Below are 21,196 nucleotides of genomic sequence, written 5' to 3' on the forward strand. Positions count from 1 at the left end.
AGAACCCAAGCATTGCAAGGAGGGGGTGTGCCGGTCTGGAGGGTGGACACCGCTCCCCAGAAGCTCAACTCTGAGGCCGTGGAGAGAGCAAACGAGCTCTGGCCGGGAATACAGTCACCACTTACAACGTCCTTTCGCACCTGCGAAAATAGTGCATCAGGTTGTCGGCTTTGACTTCATCTCACCACGGTAAATAAAACAAAGCCCCTGCCAAGCGCCATCGGCAATGCGAGCTCCGTCGTGCAGCCCGCGACTCGGAGGACAAGGCCCCAAACCCTCTTTCACATTTTAGCTTTCATGGAGGCTATTTTGAATTAAAATAGTCGTTTCATAGATTTCATACATGACTCTACTTGTTTGCCACGTGAAACTGTATGTGTACACAAATTTTAAATAGTGTCAGAAAACAAGGGGGTTGTTTACTGCATTCTGTAAAAATATTCTCCCGTACTTCTGCTCAGGAACCAGAGAAAACAACACAGCTGAGAAACCCAGCAGCTGACAGAAGGACCCGCGTGTACTCGGTAGGACTCGAAGATTTATAAACACAGCCGCAAAATCCCAAGGCGTACACAATATAAATGCTTTATTGCTAGCACAGAGGTTTCTTTTTAAGTAAATTAAAAGAAATAAATCTTCATTTCACATTCTATATTGCAGTTGAAAGGTAACTAGCTGGTTAATGGATATGTTCACTTGGACACACGCTAGAAGAGGAGAGCATGACACGGAAGAACTCAGAAACGTGGCGTCTCTCGAGGCATCGGGCCACTGAATGCACTGTCGTTCGTAAATAACAGCAAACGGAGGTTTCTTTTCAACATCATGAATAGACGAGACTCATAAATAGAAAACCGGTGTGGTTACAAAGTGGAAACCATTACATACAGAAGGCTATATACGCGTTGCCATATCCCATGTACTCTAGGTTACGTCTGGTACTTTTAAATAAATGATCTTCATCTAGACTGGATTGGATTCAGCAACTGGAGAAAGGGAAGGAGGAAAGGAAGCCGACACTGTCCGTCAGCTGGTGGATGCGCTGGAAAGCAGAATAAGTGTGTGGCTGGAGGAGAGGGAGAGGGGCTGTGTTGTGCCTCCCCCTGGGGAGGCCCGTCGGGAGGCCGGGAGGGAAAACCACGTGTGGACGAGCCACTGGGCGTTGCGGCGGGGCCCTGGTGGAGCATGGCAATCGTGGCACCCTGCAAGTCTGTAAAAGGAAACGGAACCTCCAGGTTTGGCCGGATTTTCCAAGGTTACTGCCAGTGCATTTAGGGCACGATAGGCCAAAGTGACATCCAGAGTACTGGGAGGAGTGGTGCTGGTGCAGTGGGGGCTGGGGGGCAGAAGCCACTGTGGAGTCCAACTGCAGAGATAATTCCCTTCGTAAGAACTGCCAGCCAGTATTGGAAATGAACTTATTTCTGCAAGGCCCCCAGCATTACCTTGTACCAAATTCTTGAGCCGACTCAATTTGTTTTAGGGTTGTTAAGAGAAGCTTTGGAAAAAGATCTTATCAGTCTATGAAAAACAATCCCCCCCCAGCCTTATTCCAGAATTACCCAGAAGGAAGGACACACACACCCCCACACACCCTAAAACCAAACAGCAAGCTCAGAAGCTGTGAATTACATGTGATGATCTCTGGGTTTGCATCTTCCTGATCTTTCACTTGTGTCTTTTATAGACGTAAGAAAGCCAGACTAGGTCAGGAACACCCGAGTTCCTAGCTCTCGGTACATCCGTAGTGTACCAGCTCCTGGCAGTTTCGGTCTGGTCTGGCTCTAACTAAAACCATTTCATGTTTTGCTTTGAAGAAGTGGATAACATGAAATGGTAATTTGGCTGCAAAACCTTGGAAAATTGTTCCCGGCCCAAACATCTGCCCCAAATGAGCTCAGCTGAGATCTCCCTGGAGGGGTGGGAGGGGTTGGGGGGTGAGGAGGGAGAGAGCCTGGAAGGGGGAAAATGGAGACAATGGAAGGATGACCTTTCCTCAGGAGGAAAGTTCCTTGTGACAAAAGGCATCAACCCATCGCTCCAGAAAGAGAGACTGGATGCACCCGACAGCGACTCCTCTGGCCTTCATCCCACTTCCCCCAATATTTGGTATCATTAAGGTGATCCTTCACAGAGTGCCAGGAAACCATGCCCACACCGTCTGCTTTCGTTATGACTGGCCCGGCCTACAGTGTCATTATTTAAATCTTTAAATAAGGACCGAGTATGGACTTTGGATTCCTGAGAGCCCGGCCCCCCAGGGAAAGCAGACAGGGAGGGTCCTGTGGGCTGGCCTCCACCTTCCTCCTTGGCCTTCTTAGGAGTTCTTCTGAGGGATCTTTACTGTCACCGTCTTCACCTCGGAGTACTCTCGCAAGCCGAACTCCCCCCTGAAAGGCAGAAATAAGCAGAGTCAGACACCAGAGGCCCAGGCAGCCTGGCTGAGTGACGGCAAGAGTCCCGAGAAGGGGCCATTTAGCACCTGCTAGCAGCAGGCCCTGGGGTTTCCATGTAGAAATGTCTACCGAGTGGACAGCCCAGCCCTCCTCTGAGGAGCACAGAGAGCCGTCATGTCATGAGCAGTGGCTGTTTCTTAAAGGCAAAGGCTGATCTGTCTTCACAATACGGCACAGGAAGGGGCGGCATCCCCACCGACTCAGAGAAACAGGCATGTGCTAGCCTGGACCAGCAGTCACACAGACCCTGAACCATGCCCCTGGGTGGGCACCGCGGACAGCCGCTGGCCCAGGCCCAGGCCCCTGCGTCTCTACACAGGCAGCAATGGCTCTGGAAGACAATGGTGTGCTTTCCTCCTCTAAAACCCACGCCTGCCACCCGACACCCCCTGTTGTGTCTGTGTTATAGTCGCTCTTCTAGACATCGTGTCTACTTTAGCTGAAAGAAAAGCCTGAGATTTCCAGGCTGGGATCCCCTGGATGTCCTAAATTCCTTTCAACTGGTCCTTAGACTTAACAAACACAGGTGGGTCCCCAAACGCCTAGGCAGCGAAGAGCACAGATTACCAGCAACGCCTTAAAAACAATCCTGATGCATGCTGCCCAGAGTCAGGGGAAAGGGGGAGGAGATCAAAGCAACTGACCACAAAGGAAGTGGCAAGTAAGCTGGCCCCCCAAGACTCGGGGTAAACATTTATGGGGTGGGGGCTGGGTCCCCTGTCTCTGCAGGCCCAGGAGACACGCCCTTCTCCGCCCTCTGCACACACAGGACGGGTCTCCAACCGCTGCCCTCAGGGGGCCGGGGTGCGGCCAAGCCTGGCTCCTGCCAGGCTCCTTTCCCTCCCCTCTCCTGAGGCTTTCCCTGGCTCTCTCAGTAGGAGGAGCTGCGAACCCGCGTAGCGCCCCCAGCATCAGGCTCCAACAGCGCTGGGGGAAGGAAGGGAGAGAGGGAGGGCTTTTTCCCATCCCCTTCCCCAGTTCCACCCAGGGGATCTACCACCCTGCCAGGAAAAAATAAAAGAATGCTTAGAGATTTATCGGATTAAGTAAATATTTATAAAGGCAGCCTTTTAAAAACAGTCCTGTACGGGGCGCCTGGGTGGCACATCGGTTAACCAGACAACGCTTGGTTTTGGGTACGCTCGTGATCTGGGTCATGAGTTCGAGCCCCGTGTCGGGCTCTACACTCAGTGTGGAGTCTGCTTGGGAATCTCTCTCCCTCTGCCCCTCCCCTGCTCAATCTCTCTAAAAATAAATCTTTAAAAAAGACCCAGGACAGTCATGTATAAAAGATATGATGTTACAGTAACTGGGCTTTACGGTCAAGACCTGCTGTAAGCGATACATCCCGCTTCCTTCCAGGAACCCCATGCCCTGCGCAAGGCTCCAATCACTTCGCCAGCAGCAGCTTTGAGCGCCAAGGTCACCTGAGTTGTCATGCCCACGCCCTCCCCGCCTGGACATCAGAGGTAGCCAAGGAGAGACCAGGGCATGTGTGTTCTCTTATCTGTGTTGGCCATCTTGCTTACCGGAACAAGAATAAATTTGGGACTGTCCCACTCAGAAGATTCGCTCATTAGCTCCTTCCAGGCCCTGAGTCTTTATTACCAGCTCAGCTCTGGCTCTTCCTGGAATTTTTCCTGCCCTTGGGCAATTCTGAAAGTGTCTCTTCATCACGGACATCATCTGCCTCCTATTTGAAGTGAGGTTACTCCCTTCTCGTTTCCTGGCTTGTGCACGCACATGGGGCAGACCCTGAACCGTCTCCTCCCGCTCAGATCTCTAAGTCGCTTGTGAGAAGTGGAAGGAAGCCGACGGAGTCAGAAGCGTGGTGATGTGGTTGTTTTCGAGTGTGATTATTGGGGTCCCCTGATCTTTGGGTGCATCATGCGATGGAAAATCGCCCTGGGCGGGAGGACTTCCTCCCCTGCATCCCCGGCAGCCATGTGCCACCATGGCCCACACACAGCCTGCTCTGAGGATGAGGAGCGGCCTCAAATCTGCCACAGAAACCACCCCGGGGCTGGGCGTCAGCAGGCAGGCCCACGAAGCTCTGCCATTAACTGGCTGTAGGACTCCAGGCGAGCCACCCCCATCCTCCTGGTGCCCGGTCATCTCTCAGGCCTCAGGAAACGTAGCATCGTCCTTGGAGCTTGCTTTCGTTGCGGATTCCTGACCATCCCCACCAAAGACTCCGCCTCGGTAGGTCTGGAGAGAAGCCCAGGAGATTGTGATGGTGGTTATTTGGGCCACCCTTGGAGAAGCGCTGCTGGAAAGTCTCTGAGGGCCCCAAATTTAGATCTTCTGCTATTTCACCATCTCATTCCAGGGGCTTTCTCTCCAGCCTGACTTAATCCAGTTAAATCCCACAATTACGGGAGAACCGCACTAGGGTGCAAAGCAGACACGCCGCTCCCGCTGCACCCCGATCTCTCTGTACGGTTGCCTGCAGAGCTCCACAGGGAGTCAGGGCAGACGCACACTCAGACGTCTGTGTTCCTGCTTCTGAGCCAGACTGGTTACGTTCCCTACCATGAACCAAACCCGGTGTATCTACAGGCAAGTGAGATGTTAGATTTCGGTGCCTCTCAGCCAGTGATTGTAGAAAATCACTCAAAACAGAGGGATTTCTGTGTAGGGTGTGTACTTCCCTCCTCTTTTCTTTGCCTTACAGCAACATTTCTCAGAGCAGGGTGTCTCCAGAGCACCTGCGCCGGAGTCATTCCAGAAGCCTGTTAACAAAGCAGATCCTCAGCCTTAGCCCACATTTACTAAAGCCAGACCTCTGAGAGTGGGTGCCCAGACAGGCATGCTTGGCAAGCCCTTCTGCCAGACCGCAGGTGACTTTCTGTGCACAGGCACGCGCTGCACACACACACGGCACACAGGCACGCTCCGCGTGTACACACGGGCACACAGGCACGCTCTGCGCATACACACAGGAACACAGGCACGCACTGCACACACACACGGGCACACAGGCACGCTCTGCGAGTACGCACGGGCACACAGGCACTCTCTGCGCGTACGCACGGGCACAAAGGCACTCATGCACATACACATGGGCACACACGTATGCTCTGCATGCACATATAAACACACATGCATGCATGTGTGTGCAAACTTGGGAAGCCCTTATTTAGAATATTCTAATAATGCTTCTCATCTTCAAAGCCTGTGTTTTTAAAATGTTTTTAAAATGGTGAGGTTCACAGCTTTCTTTCCATGTGCTCAGTCTGTGACATTTATTTTATAGCTTGTCTCAGGGAAACTAAATAAGGAGTAAGGGAGGGGACGGGAGGAGTGAAACAGGGGGAACTGGCTGCAGGGCAGGACTGAGGTGAGCCATCCCCCTCTCTGACCCTGGGAATCAGAGGCCAGCCCGTCGGGCAACCTGTAGAGGGCAGCCCTCCACAGCGCTCTGTGAGAGAGACCTCCGGGGCTCTCACAACGCACCTTGGAGCTTGTTTCCAAAAAGTGCTGCTTCTCTTCCCTGTGCCTCTTAGAGGTGGGCAAAGGGGTACCAGGGACCAGAGCCACATGGAGTTTGCAAAGCCAGGAGATAATACTGTCTAGAGGAAGGTAAGGGGAATTTCTGGGATTGCAGTAAGTGAGAAGAGTGGGGGACCAGGGTAAGGCAGATTCTCGTATTTGAAGCCTCTGAGACCACTTGAGTTCATTTAAGGAAGAAAAAACATGTTTGCGGAGCAAGAAGGGACAAAGAATCATATAATTTAGACAAGATGAAGTGAGTCTCATCAAAGAGCACTGTTCCCTAATTATTTTTTAACTGCACTGCGAAGGCCAATCACTATAGCACCGACGAGACAAGCGGAGAAAGGCTGCTTTCCAGTCTCTTGGGCCACTGTTCTCCGTGTGGTTCTGACACAGCCAAACTGTCTCCTGGACCATCTTTCCAGGCAAGGAGAAGGTTTCTAATGGGAACAGACTGGACCTGGACAATGTCACAAGCCCGAATCCTGTCCTCGCTGAGGGTCCAGGGCGAGCCTGGGACAAGCTCCATCAACCAGTAATTATTTATTCTATTTTATGCCCATGATTCACCCTCTTAATGACCTGTAACAAAACAGTCGGCGTGAGCAGCGTTCCCAGAGCCAGTGATTGTCCCAACATACCAGAGACCAGGACGGCACACAGAAGCAAGACACGGAATACCAAGTTAGATGCATCCTGAAAGGTGGGAGCAGGGAGTTAAGGCCGTGTGCAAGTTAGGACGAGACAGCTGGAGTACATGAAGACGTTATAAAAGCTGAAAATAATACTAATACCTGAACAAATAGGATCCAGACTGGTTTTGGGTTCGGGCGGGGAAGCAAGTGGGAAGTACTAAAGGCCAGAAGCAAGACTCAAGCCAGAGTGATCTCCCCCTGGCATTCCCGGGGACAGAACGGAGGTTGATGGTACGAGCCGAAATTCAGGAAACGTTCTGCCCCACTTCCAGAGTAAGACATTTATTAGGACAAAGAAGGATCGCCTACAGAACACTCATCTACTTGACCTCTCATGACGATAGCAGCTAACACTTCTGGAGGTTTGCCAGACACTGCTGGATATCTGGAACAGTGAATCCCACCATGTTATCCTCACAGCAACCTTTTAGGGTAGGTACTATAATTATTCCCATTTTAGAGATGAGGAAACAGAGGCTTAGTGACATTAAGTTAATTTGTCCAAGGTTGCATAGGTATTAAGTGGTAGGGCCAGTGGTAGAAGCCATGTGATTCTAGAAACTCTGCTCTTAGCCTCACCGCTATGCTCAATTTACCGTTCAATGGCTAAGAGCTAGAAATTACCAGCTAAAGTATCTGAAACATGTAAATCCTCTGCACTGGTCTTATGGGTTCGCTGTACCTTGTCCCAAACACCATACCTATTTCTCCCACAATGCCTCTACTCACTCTTTCTCCACTCCTACCTTGCTTTGCCCACCAACCCTGCAAATTATTCCCCTCTCTCCATCTACCCAAATAAATGTTCCTCTCCTTTAAAGGCCAATTCAAATCCCTATATTTGATCTTCCCTAAAGGTTTTCCAGGCTTACTACAGCTCACAATGATCTCCCCCATCCCTGAACTCCTCTACGGCATCATATCTTCTCTGGAATTCTTCTAATTTTTAATGTTGTATATTTCATTTATCCAGCAAGATCTCAAGTGCTCTGATGAGCCACATCTTCCCCCACAGGGCAAGCACTCAATAGTTTAGCAGACCACGAACTGGCACTGGCTCACAGAAGGGTACATTCAGTAATGGCAGAGGGAATGGACATAAGGATGTTTCCTCTTGAGAGTCACAGGATTTAAGAAACATGGAACCAGCTCCCTTCAAGAGTAGGAAAAACGGTTTGTTTAGGTTTTTTTTTAAGACTGAGTGAGTGTGAGTGGGGGCTGGCGGGAGGGAGAGCAAAGGGAGCGGGAGAGAGAAAAAATCTCAAGCAGACTCCATGCTCGGTGAGAAACCCAATGCAGGGCTCGATCTCACGACCCTGAGATCATGACCTGAACTGAAATCAAGAGTAGGATGCTTAACCAACTGAACCACCCAGGCGCCCCGGGGGGGGGGGGGTGTTTGTTTTTGTTTTTTTATGACGACGGGGTGTGGGGGGGTGTCAGATCAGGAACGCCTGGCTACCATTCACTCTGAATGCCACTCAAAAAATCCATTTATATAGGAAGGCAGGAAATAACGTCCCCTTGAGTGTAGTTTTCCTCTGCTACAGTCCCATTTTTCCAGCCTTTTGCCTCTCAAGAGGACTCTTCCCAGCTCCGATCCCGTCCCTGAAGAGTCCCTGTGCCTGGCCTCCCTGCTTCTTTGGCTGGATAGAATGGGAGTCACCGAAACCTATATTCAAACCCCACATCTGTCCCTTACTGGCTGTGCGACCTGGGCCAGCTGCTTAGCTAGCGTAAGCCCCCAGCTCCCCACCTGAACCACATGGGATGTGATGAGAAGGGTATCTATCCCTTATCATCATGAAAATCGAATGAGACGACGCTAGGAAAGCAGCTAACATAAAGCCATACACAGAGGGGGCATCTGATGAATGACGCCCATCGCTGTTACTGTAAAATCCTCGTGACGGCTCTTCTTCCTCTAGTCTTCGCCAGCACAGCCTCTACTTGCCAGAAACCTCAGCCTTAAAACCTCTGGTGTCTCCTCAGCTCCCAGAGAACATCTAAGCCCTTTGAGACTGGGCTTAAAACAACCTTTCCGCTTGTGTCTTCAGCAAGCCCCCTCCAGCCATCCTATGTCCAAACCCTGCGGTCCCAGCCTCAGAGAACCTACAGGGGCTGAGCCGGTGACAGAGGTGAGGGGCTTGGGTGTGTGTAAAAACGAATGGCTACCATCATTCTGGCCCCAGAAGCAACGGGAACAGTGGGGAATAAGGCGAGTTCTAGAGCTCACAGCTGCAGCAATTTTGCTACGGGGGAATGAAAATAAGCAAGACATCAAGATTTTACGCAAAGCCTCTTCATTTTGGAACGTCAGTTAAGGATTTTAAAATGTTGCGAGGCGAAGCAAAACATTTCTACAGGCCAGCTTTGTCCTTGGGTGACAGTTGGTGACGTCTGTCTTAAACACCCCAAACTCCCTGATGTTTGTTGTGCCTTCGTGCCTTTGTCCCTGCTATTCCCTCTACGTGGAAGCCCTGAAAAACTGAAACGTTATTTGCTGTGTGAAGTCTTCTCTGACCCCAGCAGGCAAAATCAACGGATTGTTTCCTCTGGACTCGGAAGATGTTTGGCCCACTTCTATCAAGAAAGCAGCTCTGATTTCATGAGATAGATGGTACATTAATTTTTATCCATTTCCACGTAAGGGAAGGGAGTTGTGTTTGATTCATCTTTGTGCCAGGGAGTACAGGGTTTTGTTTATAGAAGTAAGGGCTCAACAAAGTGGTTGTTTAATGCCTGGACAGAAAGAGAATTAAACAAGTGTGGGCATAATCCTCTAGGCTCATATTTGCAATCCCTGTTTCTCTGCGGGCACCAGCAACTTTGGACACTTACATTTCTCTCCCATTTCCAGACATCTTGAATCCCCCGAAGGGGCTCTGGGCATTTAAGGCATTGTAACAATTGATCCTAAGAGAAGAAAACATAGTACCGTTAGTGTGAATTCCTCTTGCACAGAAGTAGTCCCATTGGCATAGTATTTCTCTTAATGTTTTATTTTTCGATTCCCTTTTTTGCATATGAAATATTTATAAGTTAAAATTCACTTTGCTCTCCTGACCTAGCCAGTAAGGAGTGTACATCCCTTCTCAGGAGAAGGCTGGTTGCCTTCTGTCTTCCCCATCCCCCAGAGGATATGCTTATGTCACCCACTTTCCAGAGATTATGAGGCCCCTACACCGCCAGTGGTGTGCATTATGGCCAGAACCAGGAGGCTGACTCTCATCTTACCAGACGGTCCCAGCTTGCATTGCAGAAGACACCGTGAGGGCCTTGTTGATGTCATTAGTGAAGACGGCTGCTACAAGTCCGAAGTCTGAGTTATTGGCTCTTTCGATAACTTCATCCATAGTCTTAAACCTCAGAATTTCCTGGACAGGGCCAAAGATCTGCAACAAAACAGTCTGAACCAACACGGGGCCGTTGCTCTGCCATCCCCTGACCTGCTTTCCACATTCCAAAGCAAGTGTGCTCCGCCTTCATCATTTAAGGGACATTTAAGTTTAGCAACACAGAACTGTAAAATATCCCAAACTTTGCCAGAACAGGATTACATGAGTCTAACTTTGTTGTTCATTTAACACCCCCTCTCCTCCACCCTCCCTGGCATCCCCGGATTCCAGTGTCTGTACCAACGCTGCCTTCTCCATGATTCCCCAGCCACTGCTCCAGAACTCAGACTGGTGCTCCAGACTGTGGCCGATGTGCTCCCGGTCCCTCTCCCACACAAATGTGGGGTGGCTTGGATGCTTGCTCCTTCCTGGCGAACAGCTTAGTAACCCGCCTTTGAAGGAACTGGCCTGTGGCTACCGTATTACTAAGGCCAGTGGTCGGCTATCACGACTGTCCTTTCGGCTGGTCACAACTGTGGTCGAGGAGCGCGTCTCCCGCCTCCACCTGGCTTACTTGCCTTCTGATTCAACATTCCCTTGAAAGCGGGATTTTCACAGCCATGTGTGTTGCTGTTACGCAATGTGTATCAGATATAAAGAGCCGGAACTAGACCATCATGTACAAGAAATGCTCTGGAAACCATCCCGAGGAAGGCGTGGCTTCCGTTAGAGCCCCGTGTTTGATACCTCCTCCTTGGCAATGCGCATGTCGTCGGTGACGTTGGAAAACACCGTGGGCTCGATGAAAAACCCCTTTCGGCCCAGCCCTTTGCCTCCACATTCCAGCTTGGCACCCTCGGCCACGCCACTCTGGATGAGCTCCAGGATCTTGTTGTACTGTTTCTTATCAATCTACGAGAGAAATTTCCTAATGACTCCGTGTACAGTCTTCTAGGGAAAGAGGAAGAAGCGTGTACTCAAGGATCTCTCGCTTGTGATTTTTCCAAAGCTCCATTTTATCAAGTCATGACATATGGAGCTGCTGCCATTTAGCCACTTCTCCCCTGGAAAAAATGGTGATTTTGTATGGTTCAGGCAATTATATCGAGAATTCCAATAGACGCCCTGCACTGATGAGGACAGCGCCGAATCAGAAGCACCGGATGCAGATTTAGGCAATGTTTCTAAACGATGAGAAACCGCCTAATTGATTATTCAGGTTTCTAAATGGGGAAGAACTGACCACTATAACCAAACGAAGAGTTCAGCAAGTTGTACTGATACTAAAAAGATGAAAACAATAGGGTGCTTCAAATCCTACGGGGGTGTATTTTTAATGGAGCGCCTATTACACCTTTAGAGGAAAGGGTTAAGCATGAAGAGCAAGGACTAGCTTCCTACGCCATAAAATATGGTTAGTCTTGCCTCCCCCCAAGTTATAGTCATCACTCAGTTACGATGGTAAATGCAAAAATCTAAATTCACTTGAGTTTGGATTACTCGGCTAGAACATCAGTCATCTTTCAAATGGTCCCCACACCTAGGAGATGCTGTTTCTTATCGGGAAGACCTATGCATCAGAGATCCGGATGCAATCTGATCCAAACAGCCTTTAGAAGCTCCCAGACTCTATCTACAGTTTAAGATTCAACCAGAATTCTACCTGGAAATACGCCCTGATGACTGTGGAGAACCCGCAGAGCCAAATAGTGTGGACCGCAGGGACTTGCATGGCCTCCCCACCGCACCGCATGAAGCACGCAGTCAGAGATGACCGTACGGCAGAGGGGCACGTGGACAGCCCTCTATTTCCTACACATACACAAGCCACAAGTGTCCTCCCTGACATAGGTCAGGCTGGCAGAGAGATTCTTTAGTCACTGATGAAAGGATAAAGAGCTTCTGAGAAAGGGAGACACCCACTCTCCTTGACTGTGGCCTTTGTAGGGATGTCTTGAAGGCCAGTGGCTAGGACTGGGCCTGGGTTCTCGGGCCAACCTCCATCTTCTCATGCACAGTTCTTTCTTTAGAGCTAAGATACTCCCACTTTCCCCCAGAGTTCAGAGTATCCTTGAGGCCACCTTAATCCCTTAATGTTTCAGAGAGAAAAATGTAGAAAGGGAAAAGGAACCGTGAGGAATAAGCAATGTCTCACCAGCTGCATTTCTAGGCATGAGGACGAGGAGGAAGAGGAAGGAGGGAGCGGGAAAAGGATGCTGTCTCTGGGGTCTCACTAGAGTGTCCGGTGCTCACCAGGGATTAAAAAAAGCAAGGGAATGTTTCTGATTTCTCTACCTGGGGTCCCTGCTCAGTGGTGGGATCAAAGGGACTGCCCACGATGCGCCTCTTGGCCCGCTCCACGCTTCTCCTCACGAACTCCTCATAGATGGACTCCTCCACAAAGATGCGGGAGCCGGCGGTGCAGCACTGGCCTTGGTTGAAGAACACTCCCTGGTGGGCCTGCTCCACAGCGTAGTCCACTGCAGGGGGAGACAGCCACGGCCTCAGCTCGGTTCCCCCGTGGCGGGCCCGGCTGCGGAGCCACCTCCCCGCCCTCTGCCAGAGCCCCGCAGAATGCCACCCTCAGCGCACCGCGTGTGGGCAAGCGGGCAGCACAGGGGAAAGCACTGGATTGAGAACACAGCCTAGTTCAAGTTCTAACTAGATCCTGACGGGACTTGCTACGTGACCTTGAACTTGGACAGCTTCACTTCTTTGAGTCTCCTCCTTCTTCTGTAAAAAGGGGGCCTGGACCACACACCATCTAGGACAGGAGTCTCAAACCCCAATATGCCAAGGAGCCAGGCAGATAATGTAGTGGTAGGAGTCTGCTGGCCGGGAAAACAATCTGATGGAGACTCAGGAGGAAAGCCACTGCATTTGGCTGTTGCTATGCGTGAATGTAAGCCCCTGATTACCAGATTTCTGATTTTAAGAAAAAACAGAAATCAGGATTTTTAATGTGCAGTTTTTATTTTTTGAAGTGCTGTGTGACGTTTAGACAGGTAAACGTATGTACGTCCTGCACTGGGTCTAGGGACTGCCAACCTTGGAGCTGTGTGTTTAATTAGTACTATGGTGAATTAAACTGTAACAGAAATGGATCTTCTTGAAAGACACCAAGTTTCCTCCACATTTACTGGAATCGTAGAGCAGCACGTAACTTTCAGCTCAGAGCTTGTACTTCAGATAGGACTAGCAAAGCTGGTGTGTGCTGGCTGCTAGATGACTGACTGAATCAGCCCCTCGTCAATCAATCAATCAATCAATCAATCGTGTCAATGGAGGGCCTACTCCCCAAGAGAAATTTAGGTTTGACAGCTCTGATCCGTCTGACAACCAGCATGAAGCTGATGCTGAACTCGTCACAGACTCCAAGCTGGGGCTGACAGGCGAGCAGTCTGCTTTCTGTTTCCTAACCTCTCCAGCGGTGGAAGGGAAAGCAGCTCTGTCAGGTGGGGTGGAAGAGAAAGAGTGATGGAAAGAGATTTTGAATTTTCATTCTCTGGAAAGCTTTTCAAAATAGAAGACCACACCTATGCAGCATGGCCTAGAGGGCGCCCTGCCTGGAGACAGGGGTTTCCTAGGTTACTGCTCCACACCCTGCCCACCGTAGGGTCCTACCTGCAAGGCGGAAGCACCTCCCAGCTAGGTCCATTCATACAGAACTGCCCAAAGTGCGTCGTCATTCTGGCTCAAAGTCACGGAAGGGGCAGAGGATGGGGGGACTAAACAGAGGAGGGGTTGTGGGTTTGGGAAAATGTTGGCAGGGCTAGCGCACTAGAATTTTTTTTGAGGATCTGTAAAGCTACCAGAGTTGAGAAGTTTCAGATTTCTTGAATCTAGGCAGAGAGAGGATACTTCCGGTGTTGAGAGGCTTAGGCCATTGCTCTTTCCATTCTACAGCACGAAGCAGGCCTTCACCTCTTCCACCCTGCTCTGCAGCGCCCAGCGTCTAAAAAACAAGCTCTGTTCAGCTATCAACCGGCAAGCACTCTTCCCCAATACTAAACGAGCTGCCCCTTAGGAGGAAGGGTCCAGGTTCTTCCCCTTGAAGCTGCTTCTTAGCCTCACAGATCTTTTTCTTAGTGTCCTGTCAGAAGCGGAGATATAATAGAGAGCACCGAGGGGCAGTGTACCGGGACATGGGGGGATCTGTGGGTGACTTACAATCAGCATCAGCGAAAATAATATTGGGACTTTTCCCTCCAAGTTCCAGAGTTACTCGCTTCAAGTTGCTTCTTCCAGCTGCTTCTTGGATAAGCTTTCCAACCTGAAAGAAAGGAAATAGAGGGAGGTTTTGCACACCTTGCAGCTGAGACGGTCAGTGGCCGAAGCCGACTGTGGGCAACGGTGGGAGGCAGTAGGGATGGCTCCTGCAAGGCAAGCCAGCCCCGTGGACGACGCACGAACAGCTCCTGTGGTCAACTTGGCCAACTTGGGTGGGCAAGATACAAGTCTGCTGGGATGCAGTTTAATGTGCTGAAGGGAGCTGGAAGACTGCTTTAATTTCACGATGGAAAGGGCACTGAAAAGGGGTTTAATCTGGAATCTTAATCGTTGAAAGATTTGTCTAAAGGCAACTGGCAATTAAAATGTGACTAGAGGTTTTCCACTACTGTACTGTGGGTTTTAGCTTTGGACTCTGGTCTCAAAAAAAAAAAAAAAAACACTAATGAATCATCGAACCTTGCATCAGAAACCAGGGATGTACTGTATGGTGACTAACATAATGTAATAAAAAAACATTAAAATAAAAATAAATAAATAAATAAAATCTTAAAAAAAAAAAAAGCCAAGTGGCTCCACATAAAAGACATGATGAATGTAAAACTCTTCATGGCTTTACAAAACTGCCAGGTATGACTTTAATCACATGGTTCAAAGAAAATATAGATGGTACACCTTTGCCTCTGTCTGCTTCCATAAGACGATTCCAGACAGCTGAGGATCTGTCCATACGTGTGCAATGCCTATTTACTTAGAAGCCACGCAAACGAGAGGCTGGGCTGGAGATAGCATTTACCCCTGTGTAACCTCGTGATTCTAATAAGACTGAAAGTTTCAAAATGGACACAGGGATGTGCCACCTACAGCCCCCCTTCGAGGAAGAGCACACTGATTGCCTCAGTGAGTAGAAATGCAGCCAACGCCTTCAGAGTCGGCCTCAGATGAGGAGTGTTCCCTTGCCCAAGAGGACACCCCTCCCCCCATGGCCTATCTGCTGGTGGCAGGGGTATGAAGACCATCACTTTCAGCTCACCACAGGACAGCTCCAAAGGACCATCTATGCGCCGCCATGCTGCCTGTTGTTGGCGGAAGCTGCCAGGCTGCCCTGCAATTCGGTTTCCCCTTTGCCCACTCCCCTTCAGCAGGGATCCCCCATAAATCATCTGCATGGCAAACTCCGGCTCAGCCCCTGCTTCCAGAGAACCTGACCTGTAACAGGGTGCTACTCTACTAAGGGGTAAAGGTCACGTTATGGAAAACGCCAAGTCCCCATAGAGCCTATATGGGCAGTTCGCTCTTGTTGAGGAAAAATGAGACTTTTGCCTGGAATCCTACCAAAAATAAAATATTTTAAAAGCCTGGAGAAGAGAAATGCTACATTTCAACCCCTCCTGCCCCTTGCTGAGATCCTCAGGAGGATTAATAACTCCTCAGGCCGTGTAGTCATGGTTGAGAGAAAAAGCTCTGCAGCCTGGAAGTTTTCTGATTTTATCACTTACCAATTGTTTGACCTTGGGAAATTCATTTAACTTGTCTGCACCTCAGTTCCCTCCTCTGTCAATGGGGCTAAAAAAAGTTATCTACCTCAGAACCCAGTTGTCCTGAGTGAAGGTACTTGGCCCTTAAAACCCAGACTGGTACACAAAGTACCCAACACGGTAACTACACTCAGGCAGGGGAAGCCGGGGCCCCTCTTCTTCCTCATTCAATGCAGAGAAATGGAGCTGATTGTAAAAGGAGCTAGACTTTCCAAAGCAGGTCTCCCCCACATCCCCCAAACTGCCTATGCACATCATTTGCTTCAGGAAAATACTGGGGAAATGCTCTGACTTCCCTCGGTCTTCAATATTACTCATTCACTATATTTTTGTTATTACTCTCCCTCATGGCAAAGAAAAAATCTAGAAAATATACTTTCATTCTGAGGAAACCTGTAGGGGAAAGATAGTGATGTCTCTGAAAGAGCTAGAATTAAAGTTTCTCAGTTTGCAGGACAACATTAGTTTCCAAGGCATTAAAAAATACTAACACGTGGCCCTAAAGATTACTGGGAGGGCATCCGCCCAGCAGCCAGATGGCCCCTCTCCCGCCTTGCCAGCTTGTCTTGTCTGTCTTCTACCTCAAGGTAAACTCCCTGGGAAGACAGGCTAACAAAGGCCCTATTCTCAGGCAGACTTGCTCCCTCTCCTTCAGGAAGAAAATACATGTATATGACGGAAAGGAGAATCCGGCCCTCTGTTCTGGCAAGAGAACAGCAGTCACGTGAAAGTTATGACTGAAGCCTGAGATCTCGAGCGAGAGGGGAAACCTGACGCAAGGGCAGCTGGCACAGCAGTGTCGTGGGGAGTCCCCAACCAGGCTATCCCCCCACGCCCCTCTGTTCTCCTAAGGAATTCTTGGGTTCTTGGCGCTCTTTGCCCTGAGGAATTCTTATTAACTGATGGTGACTCATCTTAAAGTCCAGGAAGATAAATAGGCAAGTGCTTTCTCAAAAGAGGCAATCACTGGAATTCATGAACTTATAATTAATTATAATAAAAAACCTTATTATTAATTATAATAAAAAACTGGTTTGTTCTGTGTCAGACATTCGCATGTATGAGCTCATCTAAGTCTCTCAAAAGTCCTTCACAGTAGATACTATTTCTTTTTAAAGATGACCAAACTTAAGAGCTGGAAGTCAACGGACGTTACCAGGTTACCGGGCAGGTGGCTGGCAGAGCCTGTCAGACCCCAGGGAGACGGACACCAGGGCACAAGGGTGGGTCACTTCCCCTATGCCCCTCCCTCCCTCTCCACTTTCTGCCCTTTCTGCCTTCCTTTCTGTATTTACTGAGCCCCGGAAGTGTGCCACACACCACCAAAACCTTGTCCCTGAACTCCAAACTGATTTCAAAGGGAGTAGGAATATCACACCTTTTGTATATAGAAATGACGGTCACACACCATTTCTGCCTTCAGACTGACATTAAGAAACAAGCAAAAGCACAGAGAAATCACAGGTTTCATACACAGTAAGACACTAAATAACTGTTTGGGGTTGGTAAAGGGAGTACTGGCCCAGCTGGCATCACATTTCTGTTAGCCCCACTCCCTGCCACTAGGAATGTTGTCCAGTGATTATTTTCATGGCTACGGTAACTATACAAAAACCTCGCTCAGTCTATGGTCATCAGAGAATACCGAAGAATAATTTTTCCTGTGTCAGTGCTTTGCCAGCCTTTCCTTAGAAACCAAATTTGTGCTAAACATTGCAAGGCAAATCTCAAATGAATAATGCCTTTCCTCTTCATCTTTGGAAGAAGGTCAAGTTGCAGCTCAGCCTCAAGAAACAACTGGATGTGTGAGGCCACAGGAGAGCCAGTCCCATCGGGAGCGGCCCCAGGACAGGACACTGAGAAAGCCCAGTGTTCACTGATCCCCTTCAATTCCACACATGTTCCTGGTTCTCCTACTTTGTGCCAGGTGCAAGGCTGGCCGCCGTCCTGTACCAGGAGGGCACGTGCAGCTGAGAGGACTGCCTTATAAACCTCGCAGGTGCTCAGTAAGTGAAGCTCTGAGGTCCACCTGGAGAAAAACCTAGGTCACATTTCATATTCGAGCTGAGCAGATGGAGTTCGGGTCTGCAGTACTTGGTTGTAAGCCGGAGTCAGGGCACGCTGGTCCTTACGCACAGAACTGGACTTTGGAGAATATACTAGTGCTCACGAATTGTCTCTGTGAATGGACAGAGGTTGAATGACCTCAAACGGCAGGCACTCCTCATGATCACTACCAAGAAGGGGAAAGAGATGATGGAAAGGAGAACGGGTACGACTCCAGAGCAGGAGATCTTAATAGGGCAAAGTAATGTCTAGAAACAAGGAGCTCAAGTGCGAACTGACTCCGCATCTGCTTACCAAATATGACAGGTCCTGTGCAAACTAACCTAAAATACTACTTGTACGAACCCCATACAGAGGTTTCCAGAATTACAATCTGTGGAGTTAGACCATTTCAGAAAGAATGAAATACAGGCACCACACCAAGGCCTGGGGTTAACTGGGCCTCCCAAGACGGGAAAGCGGTGAGCGGCGTTCCTTGGGGAGACGTGCCGCTTGGTCAGAAGGTGGAAGAGCATGGAGAGACCGATGCGGCTGCAAGACGCACAGGCCTTGTGAGGGGTTAAGAGTCAAGTCAGTAGGGATGGATTCATAAAACCAAGCCCTATTCAGATAAAACAGGCACCATCTCCTGTCCTATTGCTGACAACCTAGCTAATTATAAGCATATTCACGTTTAGGGACTGCAGGTGGGCCCACGGGAGTCAGAAACCGAGGTGCTCCAGAGTGTGGCGTGGCTCCCAACTCCTACTGCAGTGTGGGAAAGCCACTCAGGCTCCTTGAACCTCCGTTTCTTCACGTGCGGAAAGAAGGCACAAGCCACGCTATTAAAGTCAACAGTACTCAAGTTAGTAGGAAGAGTTTATAAAGGCACACAGGGCTCCTGGAGCCCCTGCTCATTCTGAGAGTCTGTCCACAATTCTTTTGCATCCTTCTGGCTTATGGAGCAGAAGGAGCTTTTCATAAAAGTGCCCAGCTGCACCGAATGATAGAACCTGATTTTTTTTTTTTTTTAAGTTTCCTGCACAGAGCTCATTATGAAAGAGTTAGTGGTAGTGTTCCTGCCATGAGGTTTCTGAACTTTGCATTCCCTGTAGTCAGGGAATCTGTACTCTGTACCCCAGACAGGCACAAGGGCGCGAAGTAGGGGCTCCCCCACATAATGGAACTGGGCTAGTTCTCAGCAGGAACGTTGGCCCAGATCAACTCTGACTCCCATCCTCGTTTTGAATAGGCTTCAAGATTGGTATTAGGAGTGACCCTGGAAGAGCCACAATGGACCAGACCACGTTCACGGCAATGTAGCAGGGGGAGGAGAGGCAATTTGGTGCTTTGCAAGAGAAAGGATTTGTTATACAGGACAAAAACAAAAAAACAAAAAAACACATGAAAGGCCTTCCCATGCGCTCTTTGCTCTTTATTTAAGGAACAAAGCTTCTGAAGTTAGGTAAATTTTTTCTTTTTATTAATTACTGAATTGTCCATATTAGCTTAGGTTCTTTCTCAGAAATATTTCTTTTTATTAATTAGTTAATTACACCTTTTAATAAGGGTGGATTCTTTCTCAGAGATATGACACATTTAAAAACAAACAAACAAACGTCTCAGTAAACTAGTTGAAATGCCTGCTTTTTGGAATATATTTTCATTTCTTAAACCTCAAACAGATGGACTCTATGCTTTTTCCCTCCTCTCCTTTCTTATTTTTCACTGTTGTGCTTACTGGCTGACTATGATGGAAACAGGAATGCTGAAAACATGCATAATTCGATATTTCTTGTCTTTCTGAAATATCTAGAAATAAGAGCCCAAATCAATCTGTTCCGATTTCCACCAGAAAGTAAAAGGACCAAGAAGATATTTAAACAGTTCCCTTAATTTCAGTGCAACAGCAATTTCCAAACTTTGTCAACTTTAGATTACGAAAACCAATATGGCCGCTAACTACCAGCCACACCATCGCACAGCTGTCCCTCCAGCCACATGAAACCACTCGCCTCTCCTGGCACATGCCTCTCTGTCTTTGCACAAGCTGTTTCAACTGCCTGAAATGCCTTTCTTCCCCCTTGCTTCCTGATAAACTCGTTTTTCTAGACCTACTTCTGCCACTTCCTCTGTGAAGCTGGTTTTCCAGACCCACCCTCCCTACAGGTCTGATCTTCTGATTCAAAAAAAACTGTCACCCGTTCTTGTTTAATAGCTATCTTCCAGACCGAATTTGTGAGCAGAGAGACCCTCTGTCTGTCTGTCTGACATACATATGGAAGATCTGTTGGGCAACTGCACCAGAACATGACACCTGCTTGTGATATGAGGGTTTCAGGGAAACCAGTGAGAGACTGGAATACAAGACGCCTATGTCCAAGGTAGTTGTATTTTGCTACAACTGCCAGAATAATCTTGGGCTTCCCTGTACTTATCTTTGGCTTAAATTTCCTCTTTTTAATGAGGGGGATGACTTCACCTACCACTGGCTGCGCAGTTCTTGGGGCGCTTAAAACCTTTTTCTATGTCTGGGCTCCCCCTCCAGAGATTCTGATTGTTTTACTCTGGGTTATTTCAAGAACCATTAAGGGCATTTCTCCTGCACTTGTATCTCCCCTTGAATCATTCATTTCTTCTCCTTTCTAGTTGTGCAGTGTTGCTGTTTGCTGCACACGTATTCTGCGCTGTTTGTTCTCACAAACATTACTTTATTTCATCTTCAGGCTGTTTCAGTGAGGTGGAATTACCCCCGTTTTATAGTTGAAGAAACAAATGTGACTCAGAGAGGTCCAGAAATGACTTGCTGCCGGGCACCGGTGGAGAGGCGGAGTGAGGCCTGGACTCCGAATGCCCGTCCCACGCCCCCGGGTCTTCCTGCCCCACTATAGCTCCTCTCTGCCCTTCCTGCTTCTCTGCTCCAGATGCCCTGCTGGGGATCAGGTCCCCTCTGCTAGGCCAAGAATCCCGACAGCCAAGCACACTATCCACAGCTAACAGGTAAGCCAGATCGGCTGTCTGGTGCACTTAGCCATCCTTTCGTTAACTACATAGGACCCTCCTTCGCTATTTCAGATAACTAAAAAAGGCAAGATTTTGATGTTTTGGTCTGCTTTGATAGGAAGACTCCTGGAGTACTCAAGTCAACGGTACGACCCACCTCCCTTCCCACTCACCGGTAAACTAAATAACGGGCGGGGCATCTTGGGACCTGTTCATTAACATCGTGAGCTCCAAGAGGGACCCACTGCAGAATGAATAAACAATCTCGGCTGGCAACCAGAGGCCACAGTAGACTTTTTCTTATTCTGCAGTACTCAAGTTTTGATTTAAGTGTTAAGAAAAGGAAGGGGCGCCTGGGTGGCACAGCGGTTAAGCGTCTGCCTTTGGCTCAGGGC

General features: G+C 48.9%; 1 protein-coding gene across 1 annotated transcript in view; it reads right to left on the reverse strand.

The window, feature by feature from the left end:
* Nucleotides 1–569: 569 nt before the first annotated feature.
* ALDH1A2 (aldehyde dehydrogenase 1 family member A2) overlaps nucleotides 570–21,196 on the reverse strand; it is a 96,144-nt gene continuing 75,517 nt past the window's right edge. The window contains exons 8-13 of the mRNA XM_045787543.2: nucleotides 14,155–14,257; nucleotides 12,280–12,464; nucleotides 10,732–10,896; nucleotides 9,884–10,041; nucleotides 9,488–9,562; nucleotides 570–2,390 (exon numbers count right to left, since the gene is read on the reverse strand). Of these exons, the coding sequence (XP_045643499.1) occupies nucleotides 2,318–2,390; nucleotides 9,488–9,562; nucleotides 9,884–10,041; nucleotides 10,732–10,896; nucleotides 12,280–12,464; nucleotides 14,155–14,257 (759 nt within the window). The 3' untranslated portion in view covers nucleotides 570–2,317. The remainder of the gene's footprint in view (nucleotides 2,391–9,487; nucleotides 9,563–9,883; nucleotides 10,042–10,731; nucleotides 10,897–12,279; nucleotides 12,465–14,154; nucleotides 14,258–21,196) is intronic.

The sequence above is a fragment of the Ursus americanus genome, chromosome 36, assembly GCF_024610735.1.
Source record: "Ursus americanus isolate L20-20 chromosome 36, mUrsAme1.1.p, whole genome shotgun sequence".
NCBI lineage: Eukaryota > Metazoa > Chordata > Mammalia > Carnivora > Ursidae > Ursus > Ursus americanus.